We start from the raw sequence: 23,633 nt of genomic DNA on the forward strand, positions 1-23,633 counted from the left end.
TGTGTTCCTGCAGTCTGCTGCCCATGCTCAGTCAGGAACATTTATATACCTTTGTAAATATTGAACAATAAAATTCAGCCACTGCAGTGGAGAGCTTTATATGATAGTGAGCATGCAAAGCTGCATACTGCACTTTTGGTGCCAAGTCTTGAGTAGCCACTCCCAGATTCCGGAGCAAACAGCTCAATCACAAGTCGGGAGCAGCACTGTAAGGGGTGCCCAAAATATGTGTGTTAACTTATGTCTGATTTTTACTCATAGGGCTAGTATTCCACCTCTTCGAGCTGTCATGAACGGCGCGGTCTCGCTGGGCCACATCAGCACTGCAGACCGTGCCACTGCCGGCCTTCTCGGACAGCGCGGTCACGGTCACTGTTTGGCGGGGACAAACAGCGCGCAAAAAACGCGCCTTCAATCTTCTATGCAAACAGCAGTAAGCTGGAGAAGTCCGAGCCCAAGAGGTCCGTGAACTGGTCTATGGGACTGAAATATAGGGTTAGGGGTCTGCACAAAACTTGTGTTGTCCGCGTTACCGCCAAACCTAACAAAGAAAAGAAGCAAAAGAAAGAGGTAGTATAAACAATGTACCTTCGTTTCTCAGGTATCGTAACTAATACAAGTCCGTGAGAACTGCTATATCATCAAGGTCCGCCACATCAGCCTAAGAGTTCGTATACAACGCCGAGCCAGAGTCAAGCCAAGCCAAGATAGTACGTGTCAGAAAGAACCAATGTATCCGCAGTCCCTCATACGTGTCCAGAAAGATATCATACGTGTCCTAGGTAAGTATACGTGTCCATAAGAGAAGAAGATGTGTTTATAGAATGTTTAAGGGGTTTTTAGAGAGAAGGGATCGAGCCGAAGTCCGGGAGTACGCAACCTAACTAGAAATGCGGCAAAGGAAAAGATATACAAGATAGGAAAGGAGAAAAAGTGTCCATAACAGTATCTGGGAAAGGTGAGTGGAAGGGGTTGGGCATACCAGGGGAACAGGAGCTCGCGTTGACAAACCATCGACAGAAGCGTGTTCAGAGGGTGCAATAACCCCCGTAAACACTGAGATCTGGGAGATGGGGCCACCAGAAAAAGGGTGGTCAGTTAAGATTAATTTGGAGAGGGTGGGGAGGGGGAGGGGGGCGTACCGAGAGAATGAAGGCTCATGTTGACAAACCATCGATGAGAGCATGTCCAGAGGGTCCAATGACCCCCGGGACTGTCAGGACCTTGGTCATGGACCCACCAGAAAAACTTAGGTGAACAATTCTTCATTTTGGGGAGGGAGGGGAGGGAGAGGGGAGCATACCGGGGAACGAGGCCTTGCGTCAATAAACCGTTGATGCAAGCGTGTTTAAATTGTTCAATAATCGCCAGAAATAATTCCGATACCTGAGGAACGAAGGTAAATCGGTTTAAACTACTACTTTCTTTTGGTTCTTTTCTTTGCTAGATTTGGCAGCACTCGGGCAACGCAAAGTTCTTGCAGACCCCTAACCCAAGCTCCCTGGACCGGTCCATGGACCTCTGCCTCCAACGAAAACCTCAACGTATCTCACTCAGTTTTGCAATCTTTCTCAAATTTTTACCTTTGTCTACTTATATCCATCACTAGCTTTGCTTTTCTTAATTTGATTCAGAGGAAACGGTCTCATCATCGTGTGTAACGATGAGTTGTGCAGGTGAGTACCACCGCAAACTTCTCCCGAATCAATTCAGCTTCACTGACATGCAACACCCTGCAACACCTCTCGCCACTACACTATCAGTCAACTTGAACCTTTGTTTTTGCTCCTTCATTAGACCCTAGCAGTCGTCGACACTCAACGAGGCGAGCGGGACGTGTCATTGGGCGTTTACCGTCGTCGTCCACGCTCATCGCAGACAACGTGAGCCGCTGCCCTCCCTTGTACCATCTCCATCTCCCCCGCCGACTCACCTTAGTCCTCACCCGTACCCCATTCTCTTTCCTGACGAGGTAACACATAATACGTCAATAGCGTATACTTCGAATCAGAGCCAGCGAGCGTCCCCGCTCTCCCTCGCTCTCCCGGATGTGTCCCCATACGCACGCACACACGAACATTCATATCCATTGTTTCAAGACGATTCAGAGAAGGTTCAGAGCAGGAAATTAGAAAGGAGAGCGGGAGATACCGAGTCTGAGAGTCAATAGAGGGCCTGTGGGTCCTTTCGCCTCCGGTGCGCTCATCTCCCTTTCATTTCGTTTCGTCCCTTTTCGTTCTATGCCTTCTCGGTCCTGCCATCCATCTCCTGTAAACAGCAGGAGTCGTTGGTTGAGTTGTTCTGGGAAGGTGCTTCATGAACTCTCGGCACCCGTCTAGCTTACCCAGACGTGCCGTTGTGTTGGTTTCGTGGACCAACGCGTTCGCGTTTCGTTTGTGCTTTATTACTGATTGTTGTTGATATTTTCTTTTATTAGATACTCGAAGCCGTCTGCACTAAACGTGAACGGGACGCGTCATCAGGCGCTTACCGTCGACGTTTGCGGCCATTGCAGACGACGACACAACGTCGCTTCCTTCCCTCACACCGCCACCATCTCCATCAGCGGCTCACCCTCACTCATCCTCGTCCTCACCCGCACCCGCGTTCCTTTACCGGTCGACATGACCCTCGGCACCTCGACGACGTCTCTTCCGAATCAGAGCGAGGAAGCGTTCCCGGTCTCCCTCGCTCTTCAGTGTGTCCACATACCTCTCCCCGCACATACGTAGGCGTGCATGCCCATCGCTTCAAGACTTTCCGGTGGTGGTCTCGGACAGGAAAATAGGAAAGACACGTCTGCAGAACCCACCACACGTCGCCGGGTGTCTATTCGTGCCAGAGCGAGCAAGCGTCGCTCGCTCTCACCCTCACCTGTGCATACATCGTCGTCGTCGACGGGCCACTGGGACTGACGATGACGCCGGTGACATCTAGTTCGAACCAGAGCGCGCTACTCGATCGTCCTCGACTGCCGTACCCGCCGTCCCGAGACTACAAGGAAATATGAGAGTAGCCTCCACATGGGCTTTAGTAGAAGGGTATGTGTTCTATTTTACGTCTTTCTATGTTTGATTACTGACGGGCTCTCGGTACTTACGCACCTTTCTTTCCCGTCCATCTCGCTATAGGCCCTCCCGGAAGCCCACAGCCCACTAGAGTGTACAACGTACGCACACTTGCTTGACCCTTTCGGGTCCTTGTGTGACGTTCGTTGTAGCTCCTCCCCTCTGCGCTCGCGCATCGTGGGCCGTTCGCACTCCCTCCCATCCTGCGCCCTCCGCACCTTGGCGAGGCCACTATCCCTCAAGAACGACGCAGGATAGCGCATTTTTAATCATTTGCTACGGAGGTGCGTCTCATCTTCTCACTCACTCTGCTCTCTCACTCACCGTTTAAACCACACATATAGGAGATGAGCACGCCGAGTGCGCAGACGCTCGAACACGACAGCACTCCAAACGCTTCGCGAGGGATCCAAGGGCTTTGATGGGCCGGCACGGGCTTTCTCAGAACGTTCGAGGGAGAGCATAAAAGGCACGTGTACACTCTGTGCATCATACATCGAAGCTCTGCTACACCAACACCGACATTCTCAACAGCGCGCCGACTTCCTCGAATCAACGACCGGCAGCCTTCAAAGCCCTATCGTAGTGCTACATGCGTAGCCAGCTCTGAACATCTCGCTTTCGACGTGGTAAGACTCGATTACACTAAACGCGAGTAAGGGTGCGTCATCTCTGCGGTTATCGCAGACGACGACGAGCGCCGCTTTCTTCGTACCACCACTAATGCCCTCGCCGATCCGCGGACTCGCCCTCTTCTCTTTACTCTCATAAAGCATGACACAGGAAACTGACTTTTTTCTTGCTCACTCGATAGATCATGCTCAAGACAGCAAGATGCTAGTCGTGAACCCTAACGACTCCAACTCCCTCTACTCCCTCGACCTCGAGCGCGGTAAGATTGTAGAGCAGTGGAAATCATGCGATAACCCCTCCGTGAGCGCGATCGCCCCAAACAATGAACTGGCGCAAATGACGGCAGGCAGAGTACACCCTCGTCACACCCTCGTAGGAACCTCGCACAACTCCCTCTTCCGGATCGACCCCCGCGTGTCGAGGAACAAACTTGTGCGGAACTCGTTCAAGCAGCAATTCTTGAAGAACAAGTTCACCGGCGTGACGACAACGGGCTCGAGCAAGCTCGTCGTGACTGAGAAGGGCAACATCCGGCTAGCCGACGTGATCAGGAAGAATGCGAAGACGGCGCTGCCGCTACTAAGCTAGTGGTGATTCGCGGCCTCGCCCTCATCCGCACCCACGTTGTCTAGCCTGTCGATGTGACCGACGACAATGTCTATCTCGGACCAGAGCGAGCGAGCGTCCCGCTCCTCATCGATCGCGTCCGCATACGCACGCACGCACACAAACGTGCATCCCCGTCTCTTCAAGGCCATTTGGAGGAGCTTTAGTACGGGAGGACGAAAATAGAGCTCAAGATGCGCTGCCAAGAGAAACAGAAAGCGGGCGAGTTCCTTTGCCCCCGGTACGTTCCTTTCCGCCTCCTTTACTTTCGTCGTGTTCATTTTCGGTACCTTTCTTTTCTTTTCTCGTTCTCTTTCGGTCCTACCACTAATCTCCCTCGTACAAGACAGGTCGAGCCACTCCTCCATCCGATCACCTCTCGCTCACCGTCGACACGTCTGTGGATCCCACGACGCGTCGATGGGCGCCTATTTATACCAGAGCGAGCGGGCGGCGTTTCTCACTCGCCCATATCCTCAACGACGACGTACGTTGTGTGGCTCAGGTGCCACCACCATCTCCCTCGCCTCATCCACATCCGCACACGCATTTGAAGAGGAGGAAAGGTACGCACACCTGTACATCCATACAACATCCAGCCACTGCCATACAAACGCTGACATCAAACGCGGCGCTCCCAGATCCTCGGATTGACCATCGGCAGCAGCCAAAAACCCATCGCAACACCATAGGCGTTATCAGCCGGGCGAAGATTCAGGAATAGCACGCGAGCGGGGCGCGTCAATGGGCGCTTAGCGTCATCGTCTACGCTCATTGCAGACGACGACAACGACGCGTGTTACTCGATTACATCGTACCGCTACTATTTCCTTGCCGACTCACCCGCACGCGCACTCGCATCATCCCACGTCCCAACGTGACCTACGACACGCCGACGACATCTTTTCAAATTGGAGCAAGCGAGCGTACCGACTCCCTCCCTCACTCTCCCTCGGTTAGGTCCACATACGCACGCACGCAAGCGTGCATTCCCGTCCCTTCAAGATTATCCGGAGGAGGTTGAGGACAGGAGCACAGGGCTCGAGATGTGGGGCTTCGAGAGCAAAGAGGGTGTGCGGATTCTTTCACATCTGGTACGGTACGCTCATCTGTCATTCTTTTCGTTCCTTTTCGTTTTATTGTTTTCTATCCTTTTTTATTCATTTCGTTCCCTCTCGGCCTTTCCCCATCTCCCTCGTACAAAAGAGGTCGAGCCATCCATTCCACCCGACCACATCTCCCTTAGCGCTGGCTTGCGCCGGTCTTACCGCGAATGTTTCGAACACATCTTCGTTCCCTTGATCAGTGGTATCACCATCGCCATGCCCACTGTCTTTTCCGTCACCCTCGGCATCGGTGCCAGCAGCTCGCCATGCACGAGGCCATTGTCATTGTCTTCGAAAAGCTAGCCGGTGTCACCATTCTCTATACATGGTCCAGCACCTTCAGGTATTTTTTCTTTCATATAGACTGGTCGTCGTCTCGGCCTCGACGACTACATATACCCCGCTCAACGATGGTCTATAGCTCACAGGAAAGCACCGCACTCTCGACGGGATGCCAACATCAGTATCACCGTCTCCAGAGGAGCTTTCGGACGGGAAGACAAGAAAAAGGCTTCAGATGTAGGTTTAATTGAGCAAGTAGAACGCGTGTGGGCCCATTCGTACGCTCCCTTCTCAGCACGCTTAGTTCTTTTTTCTTTGCCTCTTTTTTCTTTTCTACTTTTTTCTTTTCTAATCTGTTCCTCCTCTGACCTGCCATCCATCTCCCGTGTACAGGAGAGATCGGCCATTCATTCCATCCGACCCGCCTCTCGCCCTCAACGCCGACACGTCTTTGGTACCTACATCCCCTCGATGGGCCCCTATTTGAACCAGAGTGAGCGACCATCGCTCGCTGCACGTAGTCGCTTCGTCGTCTCAGTGTCAGTGGGGCTGACACCGCTCTCGTTGCCTACGAGCCTTTCCCTCTCCACCATCTCGCTGTAAGTTCGTCAAGAACTTCTTAGGCCACCCGAGTGTACAACGTACGTGCACTTGCGTGACCCTTTCGGGTCCTTGTGCAACGTTCGCTGTAGCTCCTCTTTTCCCCATTCGCGCTGCAAAGGCGCTCGCACCTCGTGCACCGTCCGCACTCGCGCCCATAGTGCACCGTCTGCAATTTGGCGACGCCGCTATTCCGTAGTAATAATGGCTGAGAACGTATCTCGTCCTCTCAGCCTCGACGACCACGTCTCCTCTGCCAAGGTCCTCAAGGATGGTCCGTGGCGGTGGCGATGCGCTCCTCACTGTCCGGCGTTCCACTTTCTACGGCGAAACCCTCAAGAAGGGACGCTGGAAGTATCGGCGGAACGGATGATGACGGGGAGTTGACAGAGATGCCCAATCAAACAGACGTACGTGCCTTTCCAATATTCCTCCTCCCGTTTGAACACTCGTGCCACTGTTTGTGACCCTTCATTGATACACCCGTATGTTGCAGCGGTTGCCAGGTGCGCGTCGTCGAATGCACTCGTTGCAGACGACGACGCGCGTCGCTCGTCTCCTCAGGTCACCACGATATCTCTCGCCACCGACGTTGCTTGTGGTGCGGCCAATATTCTTCATTTTCACTGTGTTTTCTTTTCGTTTTTGCACTTGCCTCGAGCCCTCGTGGTAGTCGACGTTGAACGCGTGCGAGACGCGTCATCGGGCGCCTAGCGTCGCCGTTCGTGTTCGCGTCGAACGACGATAAGCGCCGTTCTTTCCTCTTCACCACCACCACCTCCCTCGCTACTCGCCCTGTCTTCTCCGCATACCCACAGAGCACGGTCGCTCTCCTGTCGCTTCAAGACCATTTGGAGGAGGGAAGGGAAAGGAGAGGGGCGATTGAGTGGAGGCCAGACGGACTGGGAGAGGTTCATACCGAGGAAGCGTACGTTTCCAGTCACCTCAGTGTATTTGTTTTCATATTCCCTCGATTATATATATATATTGGTTCTTATCTCCCCCGTTCAAGAAGGGCATATTCTCTATCCGCCGAGCTCTCCCTGTATCCACTCTAGCCGGCTGTTGACGTGTCGTGGGACTATGACACGTCGGCGGTATCTATTTTCGATCCTCAGTGGCCTGCTCTCATAGCGGGATGACCAAACGCGCTCGCCGACGTCGAACACCAGTCCGACGCGTCATCCCTCGTCGTCGGGAGCGTTTGTCCAACCCGCAACGCATAGGCTGTCCTTCGTCTCGTGAACAAGCGATTGGCTGCCAGCCCCAATAGTCGTCATCGCTAGTGAGCGTCCTTGCTCCCCCTTACTTTCCGTCCATCGCGTCCATATACGCACGCACGCACGCACACACGCATACATGCAAGCGTGCATATCCGTTACTTCAACGCAATCCGGAGGAAGTTTAAACTGGGAAGATAGCGGGAAGATAGGAAGGAGAGCTCGAGATACGGGGCTCAGAGAGCCAACAGAGGGCATGTGTGTCCTTTCGCCCCGGTACGCTCATCTCTTTTGCTTCTTTTCGTTCTTTTTTGTTTTATTTATTTCCTCTTTCCTATTTTTTCTTTCTATCTCGTTCCCTCTCGATCTTGCCCACCATCTCCCTCGTACAAGAGAGGTCGAGCCCCTTGTTCCATCCGACCGCCTCTCCCTCACCGCCGACACGCCCGTGGAACTCACGACGCGTCGACGAGCACCTCTTCGAACCAGAGCGAGCGAGCGTCACTCGCTCTCACTCTTATCCTCACCTCCGCATGCATCGTCGTCGACGTGTCAATGGACCGACGATGACGTCGGCAGCACCCAATTCGAATTAAGAGAAGGGTGAGTGTTCTATTTTCGCTCTCTATATTCGTTTCCTGACAGGCTCTCGGTACCTGCGCACCTTTGCTCCTCTCCGTCTCGCTGTAGGCCCTTCCGGAAGTCTACAGTCCAACAGAGTGTACAACGAACGCGCACTTGCTTGACCCTTTCGGGTCACTGTGTGACGTGCGATGTAGCTCCTCCCTTCTACATTCGCGCTGCCAGCGCGCCCGCGCATCGTGCACCTCCGCACCCCGGCGAAGCTACTATCCCACAGGAATGACGCAAATTTGCATTTCGTCGTCTTGGTCTCGGCGACTACATGTAGCCTGCCAAGGTACCCTATGGTCTTGAGCCCGGGGCAAGCACCGCACCCTCGATGACATGATCATGGATACATATAGTGTCACCGGTGCTTTCTCCGAGCATAAGTCCAGAATGTCCAGAATGTCCAGAGTGTCCAGGTGTGTTTTTTCGACTCCTCTGCCTATCTTCGTCGTTCGTGATGCTAACTCGCACTGCTGTTTACAGGGTCTCGCCTTTGCGCTATGACTAGCATAGTGCTAGCGACGCCCCTGCCCTGTCTCGTACCAACGTCAGAAGCGCCGTCAGGGTGTCACCGATGCTGCTCGTAGTGCCGCTAGTATTGTTTTGACCGAGCTCGGTCTCTCCACCATCGCCTACGGCATTCGCGGTTTTCGTGACATTCTCCATAGAGGTGCGTCTCATCGCCTTGTTTGGTTTCGGACTCACCCCTTAACCCGTACAAACAGGAGACGAGCGCAACGAAAGCACGGGTGCTCCATCGCCACTCCAAAGACTTCACGAGAAGTTCGAAGGTTGTCATGGGATAGCCGATGGCCCTCTCTGGAAGAGACGTTGTTGCCATCGCCCAAACGGGCAGTGGTAAGACCATCTCGTTCGCTCTCCCCGCCATGTTGCACATCAATGCGTAAGTGACGTCTCGTACATCCCAACAATTCGCCAACGACGCTCATATGTCACGATAGTCAACCTCTCCTTTCGCCCGGCGACGGCCCCATCGCCCTTGTCTTGGCGCCCACTCTTTAATTGGCTGTTCAAATTCAGCAGGAATGCACGAAGTTTGGGTACGTACTTATCAACCCATAAGCGGATCCTTCCTGTGTCTTGTGTTTCATTGATGCTCGTCCTCTGCAGCTCCAACTCGTGCATCCGTAACACTGCCATCTACGGCGGTGCCCCAAAAGGCCCTCAAATTCGCGATCTTCAGAGAGGCGTTGAGATCGTCATCGCCACGCCCGGTCATCTCATTGATATGCTCGAGACGCAAAAGCCAACCTTTGCCATGTGACGTACCTCGTTCTGGACGAGGCTGATCGTATGCTCGACATGGGTTTCGAGCCTCAGATCCGCAAAATCATTGGTCAGATCCAACCAGACCCTCAGACCCTCATGTTCAGTGTGACTTGGCCGAAGGACGTCCAAAGGCTCGCTGCTGTATGTCCTCCTCATCCACACTTCAGTGAATAAGACTGATCTTGACCTATCTTCAGGATTTCTTGAAGAATATGATTCAGTGCAACATTGGTTCCATGGAACTTACCGCGAACCACAACATCAAGCAGATCGTCGAAATTTGCAGTGATTTTGATAAGAGAGGCAAACTGATCAAGCATCTCGACCAGATCAGTGCCGAGAATGCAAAGGTCCTCATCTTCGTCGGCACGAAGCGTGTCGCGGACGATATCACCAAGTACCTCCGCCAAGACGGCTGGCCGGCTCTCACCATTCACGGTGACAAGGAACAGTACGTGTTCAGTTCTCCATTCCCATCTCTTCTTCTATCCTGACATCTCCTCCAGGCGCGAACGTGACTGGGTCCTCGATGAATTCAAGGCTGGATGCTCTCCCATCCTGATTGCGACAGATGTCGCATCTCTTGGTCTCGGTATGTTTTTCTTTGAAAGGTGGCGAGCGATCCGATTACATGTCGAGAAGCCTACCCGTCGCAAACAAAACTCCTTTCCGTTCTTCGTGAACGGAAAGCCTGCTGGCGCTGGTATGATGGACCACATCGAGTGCTCTGTACTCTGTATGTGGGAACAACTCATGGTTTCTCTTCACGCACATTTTCTTTCATCTACCAGGTCTTAGGGTTGCTGTTGCTTCCAGGAGCAAGGTCAGGTAAAGCAAGGACTACGCGCGCATTCGAACACACAAACGAGGTATGCTACGATTTCCATGGCCCGCTGGATCCCCTAGCATATGACCTCCTCCCCTTAAGGATGGAACACTACTTATAGGGGATGTTTTCGTCGGCGGTTATGGACTGACCAGCACTTGGACATTTCACCGTGTTCCGGCTATATGTGTAACCCTCAAACGTTTTCATGCGCACTCAAGACGGCCTCATCTTGCCTGATCTCTAGCTTGGATGTTGCCTTGGGTCTGTCCTCTCGCAGGTAAGCTGAAGGTGTGACCCTGGGATGGACATTACTATGGACGTCGGATGCCTGCTTGTATCGTTCATTTCCGTACTTTGGCTTCCCTCGTAGACCTTGTTGGTAGCGCTCGTGTCGCGCTCGGTATTGTCGTTATTGACGAAATCACTCATGTTATTCGCATGTCATCCGCTCCTTGGCTTTGTCTTCTTTTCCTTGATATCTGCTGTGCCGTGGTCTACACGCAGATGTCAAGGATGTTGGCTACATTATCGTAAGTGCTTCTCAATCATCCTCACAGAAACATGACGCTCATTTACCATCTTAGAACTACGACTTCCCCAACAACTGTGAAGATTACATCCATCGTATTGGTTGTACAGGGGTCTGTCATAGTCTTTCATCTCTATCGGTCTCTCAGCTCACTATCCTGTTCATCTAGCGGACGCCACGGGGGCGGCTGCTGCTTTTGGGAGCTTTGAAACCGAATACAAAACCGAATACCATACGCTAAGTGCTAGTAACGGGTTGAGAGGTGGCGAAAGCCTTTGTGTGCGGCCCACTGAATGGTGTACGGGTGTTTTTTGTTCAGTGAGAACAAAAGATTGTCTTGCGAGAGTAAAAAACTGAAACATGTGACTCTAAATTACCATAACAGGCAACACCGTGATGCCCAATTCGGTTTAGTGACCACAAAATGTTTTCCTTCGTGATCACGGCGCATCAACACACAGGATTGCATCCAGTGCTGTCTAAAGCAAACAAAGGGCGCACGCTGAAGCCATCCTGAAACCTTTTGTCTTCGAATCTGGTTCTGCATTCTGTTCAGTTTCCTGCCAAAAGCAGCCACCTCCCCTGTGCGCAGTGGTGGACGCGGTGGCGGCGGCTATGGTCACCCCAGGCATTGGCCTATTTTCGGCTGCCTGAAAGGGTTTGCTATGGTTTTCCCCACCCCACATGATGGCACAGTTCTGACTTTGGCAAAACACCACCAGACGGAAACTAATCAGCGGCCACTGTCCAGTGTTCTACCAGTGTAAGGGTCGCCTGTAAACAAATGTAATAATTGGGTTGAAGTGTTGCCCATTACGAGCCTGTGATATTGACCAACGACCACTATTTAGCATGGTCAAATCCTACCGATGACGAAATAGCCTGGATGAAATTTGGCTTGCCAAAACATAACTGAAACAATAAATTTTGTCGCCATTTCATGCTCCAAATTTAACATTCTGGCGCATTTCAGCCTAAAAATAAAGTTTTGGCCACATTTTGGCCAATTCCTACCAGATTTTGACCAAAGCAGATCAAGTCAAACATTCAAAATTTTAGCCCAGCCTGCAGCGTGGACACATTCAACGGAGCATTTGACATATTCTAACTGAAATAGGCCCGCATGAATGAGCATAGACACGTTATGCTCGCCTGAACGCCAGCTTGGCCATAACACTAGATTATTGAATGAATAACGCACTGCTCAGATGCAGGTGCCAGGCCGGTATGTGGGATGGCTTTAACCGTGTCTTACCCTGTCAGCGGCGACAAAACAGGACGATGCCTGGGGTGGGTAGAGGCAGAGGACACGGATACAGTGGTGGAGGAGGCGGAGGTTATGGGGGTAGAGGCGGCTACGGAGGAGGACGTGATTGTTGGTGAGCGCGTCAGGACGACTTCAGACTGCTTCTACCTTTCATGAGGCTTCTCCCGCCTACTGTCTGCTCGTCCTCCTCTGCACTGTGCCTGCTCCGTGGACTAGATCCTCAAGGCATATTTGCTCGTTGCCTACTGCTCGCTTCACATGCCTGCCCCTGTGATATTGTATGTGGTTCACTCGGACTCAGTGTTGCCTGTGAATCGGTAGGCTCCCCCCATTTCGGTACCTTGTTGTGTTTTTCGATGAATTTCATCATCAACTGATTGTGGTGATTCTCGACCCAATCAATTGCACCTGGGACGTTAGTTCCGAGATTGTTCATGATAACAGTGATGATGTTGTCCACGGTATGCTCATGTGATTGCTCACGATAATGAGAGAACATGTTCTGCTTAAACTGTCAGCGATGTGATACAAAAACGAGGTGTTAGTATAAGTCACGTTGCCTAAAAATAATGTCTTGAATCATCAGAATGAGCTCTTAGATCTTAGGATGCTTCATAGCTTCGGCTGGGACAGCGACTCAAATCTCTGAGAGCGGAAAGACAAGGTTGCATCCCGCACTGTCTCTATGGGTTTTCAGAAAGCCATGGACACTGTTGTGTTGATGTGACACCTTTCGGGCAAGTGACTCCCTGATCATTCCTGTCATACACTCATGGATGCCCACAAACACTGTCAGAATATTTAGAGAAGGGCAGAAAAGGTACGTACAGATTCTGTACCTCATACATGCAGCCACCGCCACACGAGCAATGACCAAGGAACAAGGGTATTGATGCAGAGCACGTGAAGAGGCTTGCAGGCAGCCACCATCATCTTTTATGTCTTGCTCCTCACCCACAACATCTCCCTCCATACCTTTATAGCTTTGGTCTGAATACTTGCATTAGTTTCTCCCCTTCTCTCTTACCCAGTAGCACAATGGCTGCCCGCCCTCAGCAATCCAGCCACGAGGGTGCATACACTTCTTCCTCTCTACCAGATGTAACCATGCTCATGGACATGGATTTCAGGAAACTTGTACATGACAAACACCGCCTCAAGTTGGTGATTGCACATATAGCACCAGCCTTCATTGTTCACATCACCATCATCAACCAAGAAGGAGTATGTGGACTTGGGAGCTGCAGGATGTGGAATTGTGTCCTGAACATTTTTGAATAAGTCGGCGAGGTGATTAATTCTACTAACTGCTGCAGAGGGTCTGAGGATTTGTCCTTGCTTGTGAGGAGTCATGCTGAATCGGAAGATGTTTGTGTGCAGGATGTACAGTTTGGTCTTGAGAACAACAGCCTTATTGCTTTGTGTAATTTTCTCGTATTGTGTAATTTTCTACATAATACATATAAAATCTGACATTGTCCACTACTTTTCGAGTCAATTCACATGTTGGAAATATGGTGCCATTTATGTAGTCACTGCATAAAGGAACAGCACATAAGAACTAGACATAGGCGGGCTGTTTAGTCCTTATTTTCTCATCCGTTTCATAAAAGTGCTCCTTTTGATCAGAGGAACAAATCCCCAAGACAGATTTGAAAATATCTAAAACTAAAGGAGTTAAGAAATTGAAACCACTCGCATTTGGTGGTCCCCCACCAATTGATAAGATTGAAATGATTTGTTTATTCATTTCTGAAAAGCCCAGGTTTTTTTTAACAAGGCCCAGGAATTTTCTTTCAATAAATCGGATTTTTGATCCTGGACCGATGAATCTGGTGGTTGTCTATTTTTGGTGGTGACTAAGTGAGCAGCACCATAGTAGTTTATCGGGGTGCAGGCCCACCAGCATGTTCTGGTTTCCTTGGTTTGATTGTGTAATGTATAATGTATCCCTAGTTGCTTTTGCTGGGTCAAATTGGGCCCGTAATGTGCCCTCCCCAGTTGGTCCCATACACACAAGTATAGTAGTCTAATTTAGGAGGTGGTGGAAAATATGTAGAAAGCAAGGAAGGGACTTCAGACAACAAGAGAAGTTTGAGTAAAGGCTAGGAGGATTTGAATCCGGCTCATACTCACTTGTCCATAAGAGCAACTGCCAAGCAACTGCATGAATAACACATAAAAGATTCCACTGAACGTACAATTGTCAATGTGGCACTTTGTGTGTCCTCAATATATTGCTAAAAAAAAAAAGAATATTAAGGGCAGGTGATTTTGCTCCTATACAGTTGTTCTCATATTTTATGTTCTGCGGACTATATGTCGCTTCAATGAGTAATATCTCTTACTGTGTTGTTGCTGTTGTTGTGCCCAATAACTGCACTCAAAGATGCTAACAAGCAATTGGACATGTGACACTGTCTCACAGGTTTAGAAGCCAAATATGCATAGTGATTAAGAGCAAAAAAGTAAACAGGCATCTGATCCTGCCATGCAGTGCGTCAGATATTAGCTCAAGTACTTTCTAATGGCACTGTAACCATTTGTGAAAAAACTGCAAGAAGTTTGTACTCAACATTCAGAAGATATTCCAAAGGATGCTACAAAAATAGTTTTGCATTTTTAAAAGCCTTTTCTATAGAACAAGTGTGAGTTTTGACTTAGTCATAAATAGAGACCCAGTAAATAGAGTGAATTCAGCAAGGCACAGAATTCGACTAAGCCACTATGTCAATCAATAGATGTGACAACACTCTTAACAAAGTGGCTAAGGTTGTCAAGGTCATTTTTTTTTAAATTTACAGTCATGATTATCAAGGTTAAACCATATAGATATTATCACTGATGAGATACCAATAGAACACTATCAGTACAGGAATCCTATCTATTGGTGATAAAGTGAATGTGCCTTATATAAAGGGAAAAAAAATAACAGGTATCGTGCCTGCCATACTGCATGCAGTAATGGCCTCTTCCCCCAAGTATAAGGCCTGTAAGATGGCTAGCAAAAATGTGGTGCACAATTTGGATTTGAGGGAGGGTGAGGGGTAATCACCAGGCTAGAGATTATTGTACCGTACCTCTACATCCTTACCACAGTCATGCCCAGGAAGGCCCAATCTCAGGCAAAAAAGGCCCAGGAAGCCAGTGTCATTAAAGATGGGTTAATGTCACTTGCTGTGTCTAGCTATCTAGAGGCACAGGAGAAGCCGCCGGGGGAGAGGAAGGGTCTGCGGAGTGTATGTAAGGAGGTGGAGGAGCTACATCGAAAATTGACAGGAGATACAGTGAAGTTGAATCATGAAACACTGCGTAGCCAAGTGAACGGGGGGAGGTCGATTGGAGAGGCGAATGAGCAGAAATCACGGCTGAGGCCGGAGGAGGCCGATGTGCTCATCGAGAATACCCTCGAGTATGCCACGAGAGGCTTTCCACTTAGCCCAAGGCGTCTTCGCGAGCATGCAAATGAGATCCTAAAAGGAAGGCTAGGAGATGAGTTTCCGGAGGGTGGTGTTGGTGTTCAATGGCCTTACCGTTTCATCAAGAAACACGACGATCGTTTACGCATGTGTTGGTCTCGTTCTCTGCATACAAGTCGTGGTTGCGCTGTGAACCCTACCATAAACAAGGACTACTTTGACCTACTCGGCTCCACGATGGCGAAGTTTGATATTGAGCGGGACTGCATATGGGCAACGGATGAGATAGGGATCCAGCCGGAGTCTGGGCAGAAGGAGCAGGTAATAGGGAAGGCGGGGGAAAAGAATCAGTACCAACAATGGAGTGGGAGCAGGGAGAACATTACCGTGATTGTCGCGATCTGCGCCAATGGTTCTTCCATTCCGCCTGCCATTATTTTCAAAGGGAAGGGGTACTCTACATCCTGGAACCAGGATAACCCTCTCAATGCATCGTGAGTTTTGTATTTGGTCTCTGTGTGATAGGGGAGTATTAGCATACTGACGAGACTACCAGCATAAGCTACTCTAAAAAGGGTTGGGTCGACGGTGAAATTGGTGTCGAGTGGATCAAGGATTTCGACAAGAAAACCAAGCAGAAGGCGAACGGTTGATATCGACTCCTGCTTGTCGACGGTCACGTCTCCCACTACACTCGGGGGTTTCTCGAATACGCTCGAAGTCAGCACATTGTCGTCCTATGCTATCTATCACACGGCACGCATGTTTATCAAGGGCTCGACGTTGCAGTTTTTGGTGTGCTGAAGCAGAGATGGTCGGAGGAGCGCAACTCACATGCACTCGAGACCGGTGAGATCATCTCCAAGACTAACTTTCTCGCTATTTATGGACGCGCCCATGTCAAGGCTCTCACTGAGTCTACTATCCGCAGTGCCTTCTTGAAGACTGGAGTGTGGCCATTCAATCTGAAGGTTATCACATCCACCATGATGGCTCCGAGTATTGAAACATCACTTAAGGCGGCCATGCCGGTGGCGCCATCCTCACCAATCAAAGCTGTTGCAGACGTGTTGTCTGCTATGCGAGCCTCTCAGGCAGCTAACGGAGGTGACGGAGTCCACTTACCAGCACTTTGTCCTAATCATGCTCCCTTCCTCGTTCCTGCGACTCTTCGGGATACATTCACTCGCCTCGCACACTCTTCTGCTTCCTTTCTCGTCTCCAACTCCCCCATCAAGTCGAACGCATGACCACCTGCCATCAATCACATCACGATCTCCCCCGTCAAACCACACCATACTGATCTGTTAACCCTGGAACCCGAGAGTGAGCGAGAACACCTTATGAAGCTCGCGCTCGAGGAGGCGGATATTCGAGAGGCATACCTGAAGAAGCAATTGCACGGGCAGCAAGCCGCGAGCATCCTTCAGCAGATATACTGCGAGCGTGTTCGTCGGCAGCTGGCGACGAAGGAGGAGAAAGCTGCGGGTCAAGGTGGAAAGAGAACACTGATGGGAGATGGAAAGGCGAAGCTATTGTCGGGTGATGAGTTTGTGGCGCTGGTTATCGAGCACGACGAGACCCAGAGGCGGACTGCGGAAGAGAAGGAATTAAGGAAGGCTGCAAAGGAGACATTTACTCAGATAACTGACAAATAGAAGGCAGCGGAGGTGGAGAGAAAGAAAAGGAACGAGGAACGCACCCAACGATTCAAGGCCGCTGTCGCAGAATGGGAGGTGGAATGCGACAGCCGGAAACCCTCCAAGCCTCGATGGACCAAACCGAAAAAGGAAACCCTCGAAAAGCCCATTCCCAAGCCGAAGAAGCCATCTGTTTCACAAGAAGTCGAGGAGGAGAATGTTGAGGAGAATGATGAGGGTAGTGGTGGTGAGGACTCAGACGGTACTGTGCAAGGAGTTGGAGTGGAGAGCGAGGACAAAGAGGACGTGTTTTGGGGCTAGGACGTGTCAACGCACGCTTCTGTCACGCATCACACGGCCACAAGGTGTCTAGGTGACTGATATGTCACACTTTTCCTCTATCATGAAGATTTATTACTGTACCGTTCAAACTTTGCTCATTAAGCTTCAAACTTTTTCCCACTGTAGTTTCAATATGTATGTACACATATACTAAGATGCTCCGGTCAAAATTCTTCATATTTATGCTATCAAAAATCACACATGATTTGGTGTCTAGAGTAGCGGTAAAAGACTGTATAGGCTGCAGGTGAGGCATCAATCTATCAACCCCCAAATATCCCCGAGTTTGATAGTGATGGCAGGCCCAGGGTACGACCTCGTGGTCAAGCTGGACCCCATCCTGCCGCTCCTCAGGTAACCACTCCTCCGTCATCCCAACCCTCTGGCCAGCTTACAACACTCATGACTGCCGCCATGCTACCTATCCTTCAAAACCTGTCTGCACCTTCTCACACCCCTTGCACCCCTCGACCCTCAACCCCGACAAAGTCGAAGTCAGCCTTCACGTTCACGTCACCGATGCCCTTACATGTGGACTTGTTGCAAAGGTGCCTAACGCACTTCGAGCGAGCTCACCACATCCCTGTCCAGAGTGCATATGAAGTGTTGAACGATCGCGCTATCACTCCTGACCTTGTTCCAAGGATGCCACTTGCTCGCTTGTGTGAGCTTACAGGTTTGCTGGAAGGTCATGGTATGAGGCTGCAGGAGTTCTGCTTGGAGTGGGTTCAGGCTTTCGAGGAGAGAAGAGGTTTGTAATTTGCATGTAGTACTATTGGTATCTCAGACCCCTTTCTTGTGATTTGTTCAATATGATATATGATTTACATGCCCTTGTATTTCTATCATGTGCCGGTAATCATGCGCCTCAAAGGAAAGGTATCGTACACAGGCGAGTGAATTATAAATGTCCACAGTTTTTAAACCACCCAGCTGCATGACTCGGCGGAATAGCAAGAATTGCCCAATGGATCAACCAGGGGTGCACATCTGCATTCACAGCCTCTGCCTCATTACGCCTGAGCCAATGCTTCATGAACGAGAACACCTCCTTAATTGGGTTAAAAGCGGGAGAATATGGTGGAAGATATTCCAATATAGCCCCTGTTTGCTGCTCAGTATGCATGTAGGTTGTAAAAGTACTGAGATGTACATACCACATTCACCCTCTATGATATGCTGGATCTCCTCATCATGATGAATAGTGTAGTTGTCCATGACGACAATACTTTGGGAAAGGGGTGACATATTGAGATGAGGTGCCTACATGTCAATGAACAACGTGAAACATCGGTGGGCAGCAACAGGATAGAATGCACCAGATCCTCTCGCAACCACCAAATAAAGCGGTCTTTGTTAACCGATCCCTTAAAAAGATCCATCGTGACAATCCCATTGACATCGAGAGCAGGCAAAACAGAACACCTCTGTCCACGCAGGAAGGTGGCACGTTGAACACATGCACAGCCAAGCACTGAGTAGCCGTAAGCACGTTGGATGGTATGGTCGTCCACCGGATTCATCGATGAAAAGTAGCTGGTCAGGTGTGTAGTTTGCCATTTTGACCTGCCAGCTTGCACGAAGGAGGTCATTACACTCGAGTGCCTCTTGAGACACCTTCTTGTGACTGAGGCCGACTCGAGTGATGGTATGTGAGAGTGTGGAGAGGGACACAAGTTTGCCACGGGCAGCTTCAAGGCAGTCATGTATCTTGTCAATGAAGAGGGTTGGCTGGGCTGCAAGGATGGATGAAATGTATGTGTTGTCATCGTGCTCAAGGAGGCGTCGGCGGCCTGGAGGGAGACAACAAGGATTGCGAAGACTGTTGTGGTTGCGTTTTGTTGCTAGTATATTTTGGATGGTGCGTACGATGACGCCCGCACGTTCAGCGCATTCTTCGAGCGAGTGGCCTTTGTGAAGTCTCCAGTGCAAGATGCAGGCGTGGAGGTCATCTGATGTAGCACGGGGCATGGTGTAGGAAAATCGGTTTCAAGCAGACTTCAAGAGTCCACCCATTATATTTTATTGAACAAGAGTGGAGTAACTGTACAGGATAGAGCACCACTGGGGCCCTGTCACACTTTGTTTGGAACAAAGCTATCCAAACAATGTGCGCGGAGATGTGATATGAAAACCAATATGCAAAACCCTGTAGCTTGGGTCGGTCTCGGCACTATAGTGGAATCCTTAGGCTGATGTGGTGGGCTTAGGATGATGTGGCCTTTCCCATAGACCTATACATATATATACTATACTGATCTCTGTCCCAGCGGAATGGAAGTAAGAATGTTGGAAGTCCGAGACCGGTAAGTCCTGGGTCTGTGGCATTGTAGTAGCCCCGTACACATGTACAAGGTTACACTTAGAAGAGGACACCTCATCTGAACAAACTTGATCCTAGACCAGACACTGCGTCTAGACAAACTGAGCCAGAACCCTGGAACTCCCTTGCTGATTGCCCAAGCTGACGGTGCCAAACAACTTGCTTGTTCCCCGCACTACAAACCAGACACCGCCCTTAAGCCCAGTGTAAGGCCGGTCGTAACACTCCCTCTCCCCAGCAAAATGCTAATTTGCACCCTCGATTTTGTACAGCTCGTCGTGTCCTTCAGTTCATGGTATATCCATGGTTTTGGACCCCTCCAAATATACTCCAGGTGTTCCCTAGACCGTACGTGTCTTCGTTGGCACTTGGTGTCCACCCCTCCTCCCTCTCCCCAGTAATTGACTAATTCACTCCCTTGATTTTGCACAACCCATTATGTCCTTCGCTTTGTGGTCTATTCAAGGTCTTTGAGGCCTCCAAACACACTCCAGGTGTTCGCTTGATGGTACGTGTCCTCGTTGGTGCTCGGTGTCCATACCTCCTCCCTCTCCATGGCGATACACTCATTCCTTTCCTTGAATTTTCACCACACGTCGTGTCCTTCGGTTCATGGTCTATCGGGGGTCTTTGAGTCCTCTAAGCACGCTCCAGGTGTTCCCTTGATGGTACGTGTATTTGTTAGTGTGTGGCATCCACCCCTCCTCCCTCTCCCTAGCAATATACTAACTTGCTCCCTCAATTTTGTACAACCCTTCGCATCCTTTAGTTTATGGTCTATCCAGGGTTTTAGAGGCCTCCGAACATGTTCCAGGTGCTCCCTTGATGTTAAGTATCTTCATTGGCACTCGGCGTCCACCCCTCCTCCCTCTCCCCACCAATATGCTGATTCGCACCCTTGAATTCGTACAGACCTTCGTATACTTTAGTTTATGGCTGACACAGGGTTTTTGAGGCCTCTGAACATGCTCCATGTGTTCGCTTGATGGTACATATCTTCGTTAGTGCTCAGTGTCTATCCCTCCTCCCTCTCCCCAGCAATTGACTAATTCACTCCCTTGATTTTGCACAATCCTTTGCGTCTTTTGGTTTGTGGTTTATCTGGGGTTTTTAAGGCCTCAGAACATGCTCCAGGTGTCGGTTTGATGGTACATGTCCTCGTTGATGCTCAGTGTCCACCCCTCCCGCTCTCCACCAATATGCCTATTTGCTCTCTTGATTTTGTACAACCCTTTGCATCCTTCAGTTTGTGGTCTATCTGGGGTTTTTAAGGCCACAGAACATGCTCCAGGTGTTTTCTTGACAGTATGTGTCTTCGTTCATGCTTGGCGTCTACCCCTCCTCCCTCTCTCCACCAATATACTAATTTACTCCCTTGATTTTTACAACCCTTCGCATTCTTTAGTTTCTAGTTGATCCGGGGTTTGTAACACCTCCAAAGACGCTCCAGGTGTCTGCTTTACAATAAATCATCTCCTTCAGTCTTGGTGACCACCTCTTATCCCACTCTACCGCAATATCCTCATTTATTTATTTTATTTTCCACGATCTGTCGTGCCCTTTAGCTCATACCTACCCCAGGGTTTTTTAGGCTTCCAAGCATGCTCCAGGTATTTGCTTGATGGTTCATTCCTTCATTCTTCAGTGTCTACCTCCCTCCCATCAATTCGTACAGTATACCACACCCGTCCATGCTTTATTTTAATGTACAAAGATGATGTGCAATATAGAATGATTATCCAATTTACACTGCCATCAACAACCTGCAAGCTGAGTGAACGATACAGAGTGAGATTGGAATGATTGCAGAGACTCAATTATTGAACATACCTTGTCGAGGATCTCTTGAATGTGCTCCAGACTTTCCTTTAGAAGAAAGGGGAAAGCCCTAGAGTCTGCATTGTTTGCTCCTGCAGTCCATCTTCCTTGAGTTTTTTCTGCATCTCTTGTCCACTTCGTCAAATTATCCACTCAACGTGTTCAGCACAAGCCTTTGCACAGTAGGTGCTCAACAAATAGTGTGCCAAACTCAAACACAGTTTGTCGACGTCCATAAGGTGTTTATCAAAATGGTCATAGATGATCGTGAAAGCAGCACGGACTGATGCAAAGTTGTCCATTTGGAAGCCTAGGGCTTGGAGACCCTTAAACGCTCCCAATCCTGAATGCTTCCAAATCTAGCGTGAGATGGTGTCGATATCCGGAGTGACGCAAATGCCCAGGAAAACAAGGTTGTTGGCAGTTTGCAGGGTAGTCAGACCATCTAAGAAACCTGGTATTCCTAACCTCTAAATTATCTCGACTGCCTCCAACTATGTCCTCTTCCGGTCAGTATACGTGAAGGGGTCTTTCCCAAGAAGATTGCCCAGAAACACAAGCCAAGCATCAATCACCCCTTCTTCCCAATGGGGCGCGAGCTTTTCACGTAGGGAGAAGTGTATAATGTTGCCAAACACATCATGCAGTCGACTCGAGGGGAGGAGCTTGAGAAGGTTACTTGCAGATCCGTATATGCAGCTGTTAGAGATCTGGACCATTGTGGGGATGTCTAGTGGCGGACATTCAGCATCGGGTCAAATTTGATGGTAGGAAACTGAGCAGCGCAAGCCTCGTTGTACAAGAGGGCATGGCCAAACATGCTGATGCATTCTAGGAGACTCTTGATAAAGAACGAGTATTCAAATATGCGTAAGAAATGCTCGGTCTTGAGTCCTTGTTCTGTTCCTATTCAACACAATAGCATGCACGAAGCTGTCAAAGTCAATCGATGTGAGTGACTAATCATGGTGGGATAAGATAATATAAGAGTTCACACCAAAGTCTGTAGTGGACAATGATGGCGGGAACTGTCGCTGGAGAAGAAGTGTTCCGCGGTTGAACTGGCGGGCAATATCGAGGTGGTCGTGATCTCCTGTGACATGCTTGGGCCCATGAACCAGATACCCACCCTAAAGGAGCCAGCAAAGCCCTTCGATACCCCAAGGCTGTCTGGAGTATTACGCCGAGACAGAGGGAATTTTCCTGATATTTTAGCAATTTTTCTGGGACTGATAGGACTACTTACTGCAGAGTTATGACTTTAGTTATTTCGCCAGCCAGCGGGCCGCAGAGGGCCGGATTCCGCACCTCGGTTCCGCGCCTCTGCGTCCCGTTTAGGCAGGTAGTTTTCCAACTGTATAGTAGACCGGTAAGCACCGGAGCGCGTCCTTTTAACTTGTGAGAAGCGTCCTTGTCTCTTTATCATTGACAGTGACGCTTCTCACAGGTGAGTCTTACTATAGATTTCGTCTTTTTCTTTTTCTATTACTTTGTGAGGGCAATATCATTGACAGTGACGCTTCTCACAGTCGTTCTTCGAGTGCTCGATTATCTGCACCTCACAAAGGCATCCCTTTCCTCTCATTCACACACTCCTGTGCCAACAGACCCAGAGTATTGTATAGAGGCATCTGACCAAGTAGAAACAGTCAAGCTGGCGTAAGGACAAAGCTCGGCCCATCACCCTTTGGCCACCCCTTCTTCATGTTCTTTGCTGGTTCCTGCCGATTCGAACTAATGCATGCCAAGTATTCATCCTCAGTGATATTTTGGCCAATCTCATACTGTAGGGCTAATCGATGAATAAATCTGGATAACTGTTTGGCTGCAGCACGAATATCTTCTGAGATGTGTTTGCTGAGCCATACACGAAGATTATAGGTAAAGTTGACGGAGTTTGCAAGAAGGAGGGGGGCTATGCAAGTTTCTTCCTTATGATTGGCGTAACAGAGCAGAGTGGGACTGGTGAGGATGTTGTGTATAGTTTGAGAGGCACAAATTGACCTGTTGCCCATGTGATCACCGAAAGCT

At 49.8% G+C, this 23,633-nt stretch overlaps 7 protein-coding genes across 7 annotated transcripts; 6 read left to right on the plus strand and 1 right to left on the minus strand.

The window, feature by feature from the left end:
- Positions 1 to 2,316: 2,316 nt before the first annotated feature.
- Positions 2,317 to 4,289, plus strand: STEHIDRAFT_161521 (VID27-domain-containing protein; the record flags this gene model as incomplete). The annotated part of the gene is made up of 5 exons (XM_007309049.1): positions 2,317 to 2,381; positions 2,438 to 2,698; positions 2,756 to 2,876; positions 2,938 to 3,041; positions 3,899 to 4,289. The coding sequence occupies 5 exons, from the start codon at positions 2,317 to 2,319 to the stop codon at positions 4,287 to 4,289; spliced, it is 942 nt and encodes a 313-aa protein (XP_007309111.1).
- Positions 4,290 to 8,954: 4,665 nt separating this feature from the next.
- Positions 8,955 to 9,168, plus strand: STEHIDRAFT_161522 (uncharacterized protein; the record flags this gene model as incomplete). Its single annotated transcript, XM_007309050.1, has 2 exons — positions 8,955 to 9,049; positions 9,108 to 9,168. 2 exons carry the CDS (start codon positions 8,955 to 8,957, stop codon positions 9,166 to 9,168), a joined length of 156 nt encoding a protein of 51 aa, XP_007309112.1.
- A 300-nt stretch (positions 9,169 to 9,468) lies between these two features.
- On the plus strand, positions 9,469 to 11,034 carry STEHIDRAFT_161523 (P-loop containing nucleoside triphosphate hydrolase protein; the record flags this gene model as incomplete). The annotated part of the gene is made up of 6 exons (XM_007309051.1): positions 9,469 to 9,576; positions 9,633 to 9,886; positions 9,942 to 10,027; positions 10,769 to 10,794; positions 10,849 to 10,905; positions 10,963 to 11,034. The coding sequence occupies 6 exons, from the start codon at positions 9,469 to 9,471 to the stop codon at positions 11,032 to 11,034; spliced, it is 603 nt and encodes a 200-aa protein (XP_007309113.1).
- A 4,415-nt stretch (positions 11,035 to 15,449) lies between these two features.
- STEHIDRAFT_41898 (uncharacterized protein) lies at positions 15,450 to 15,662 on the plus strand (the record flags this gene model as incomplete). Its single annotated transcript, XM_007308655.1, has 1 exon — positions 15,450 to 15,662. A coding segment is annotated over one exon (213 nt), but the record flags the coding sequence as incomplete, so codon positions are not given.
- A 488-nt stretch (positions 15,663 to 16,150) lies between these two features.
- STEHIDRAFT_37321 (uncharacterized protein) lies at positions 16,151 to 16,444 on the plus strand (the record flags this gene model as incomplete). Its single annotated transcript, XM_007308653.1, has 1 exon — positions 16,151 to 16,444. A coding segment is annotated over one exon (294 nt), but the record flags the coding sequence as incomplete, so codon positions are not given.
- A 333-nt stretch (positions 16,445 to 16,777) lies between these two features.
- Positions 16,778 to 17,068, plus strand: STEHIDRAFT_35853 (uncharacterized protein; the record flags this gene model as incomplete). The annotated part of the gene is made up of 1 exon (XM_007308651.1): positions 16,778 to 17,068. A coding segment is annotated over one exon (291 nt), but the record flags the coding sequence as incomplete, so codon positions are not given.
- A 1,761-nt stretch (positions 17,069 to 18,829) lies between these two features.
- On the minus strand, positions 18,830 to 19,432 carry STEHIDRAFT_65660 (uncharacterized protein; the record flags this gene model as incomplete). Its single annotated transcript, XM_007308684.1, has 1 exon — positions 18,830 to 19,432. One exon carries the CDS (start codon positions 19,430 to 19,432, stop codon positions 18,830 to 18,832), a length of 603 nt encoding a protein of 200 aa, XP_007308746.1.
- Between the last annotated feature and the right edge of the window lie 4,201 nt (positions 19,433 to 23,633).

Source organism: Stereum hirsutum (genome assembly GCF_000264905.1).
Source record: "Stereum hirsutum FP-91666 SS1 unplaced genomic scaffold STEHIscaffold_16, whole genome shotgun sequence".
Taxonomy (NCBI): domain Eukaryota; kingdom Fungi; phylum Basidiomycota; class Agaricomycetes; order Russulales; family Stereaceae; genus Stereum; species Stereum hirsutum.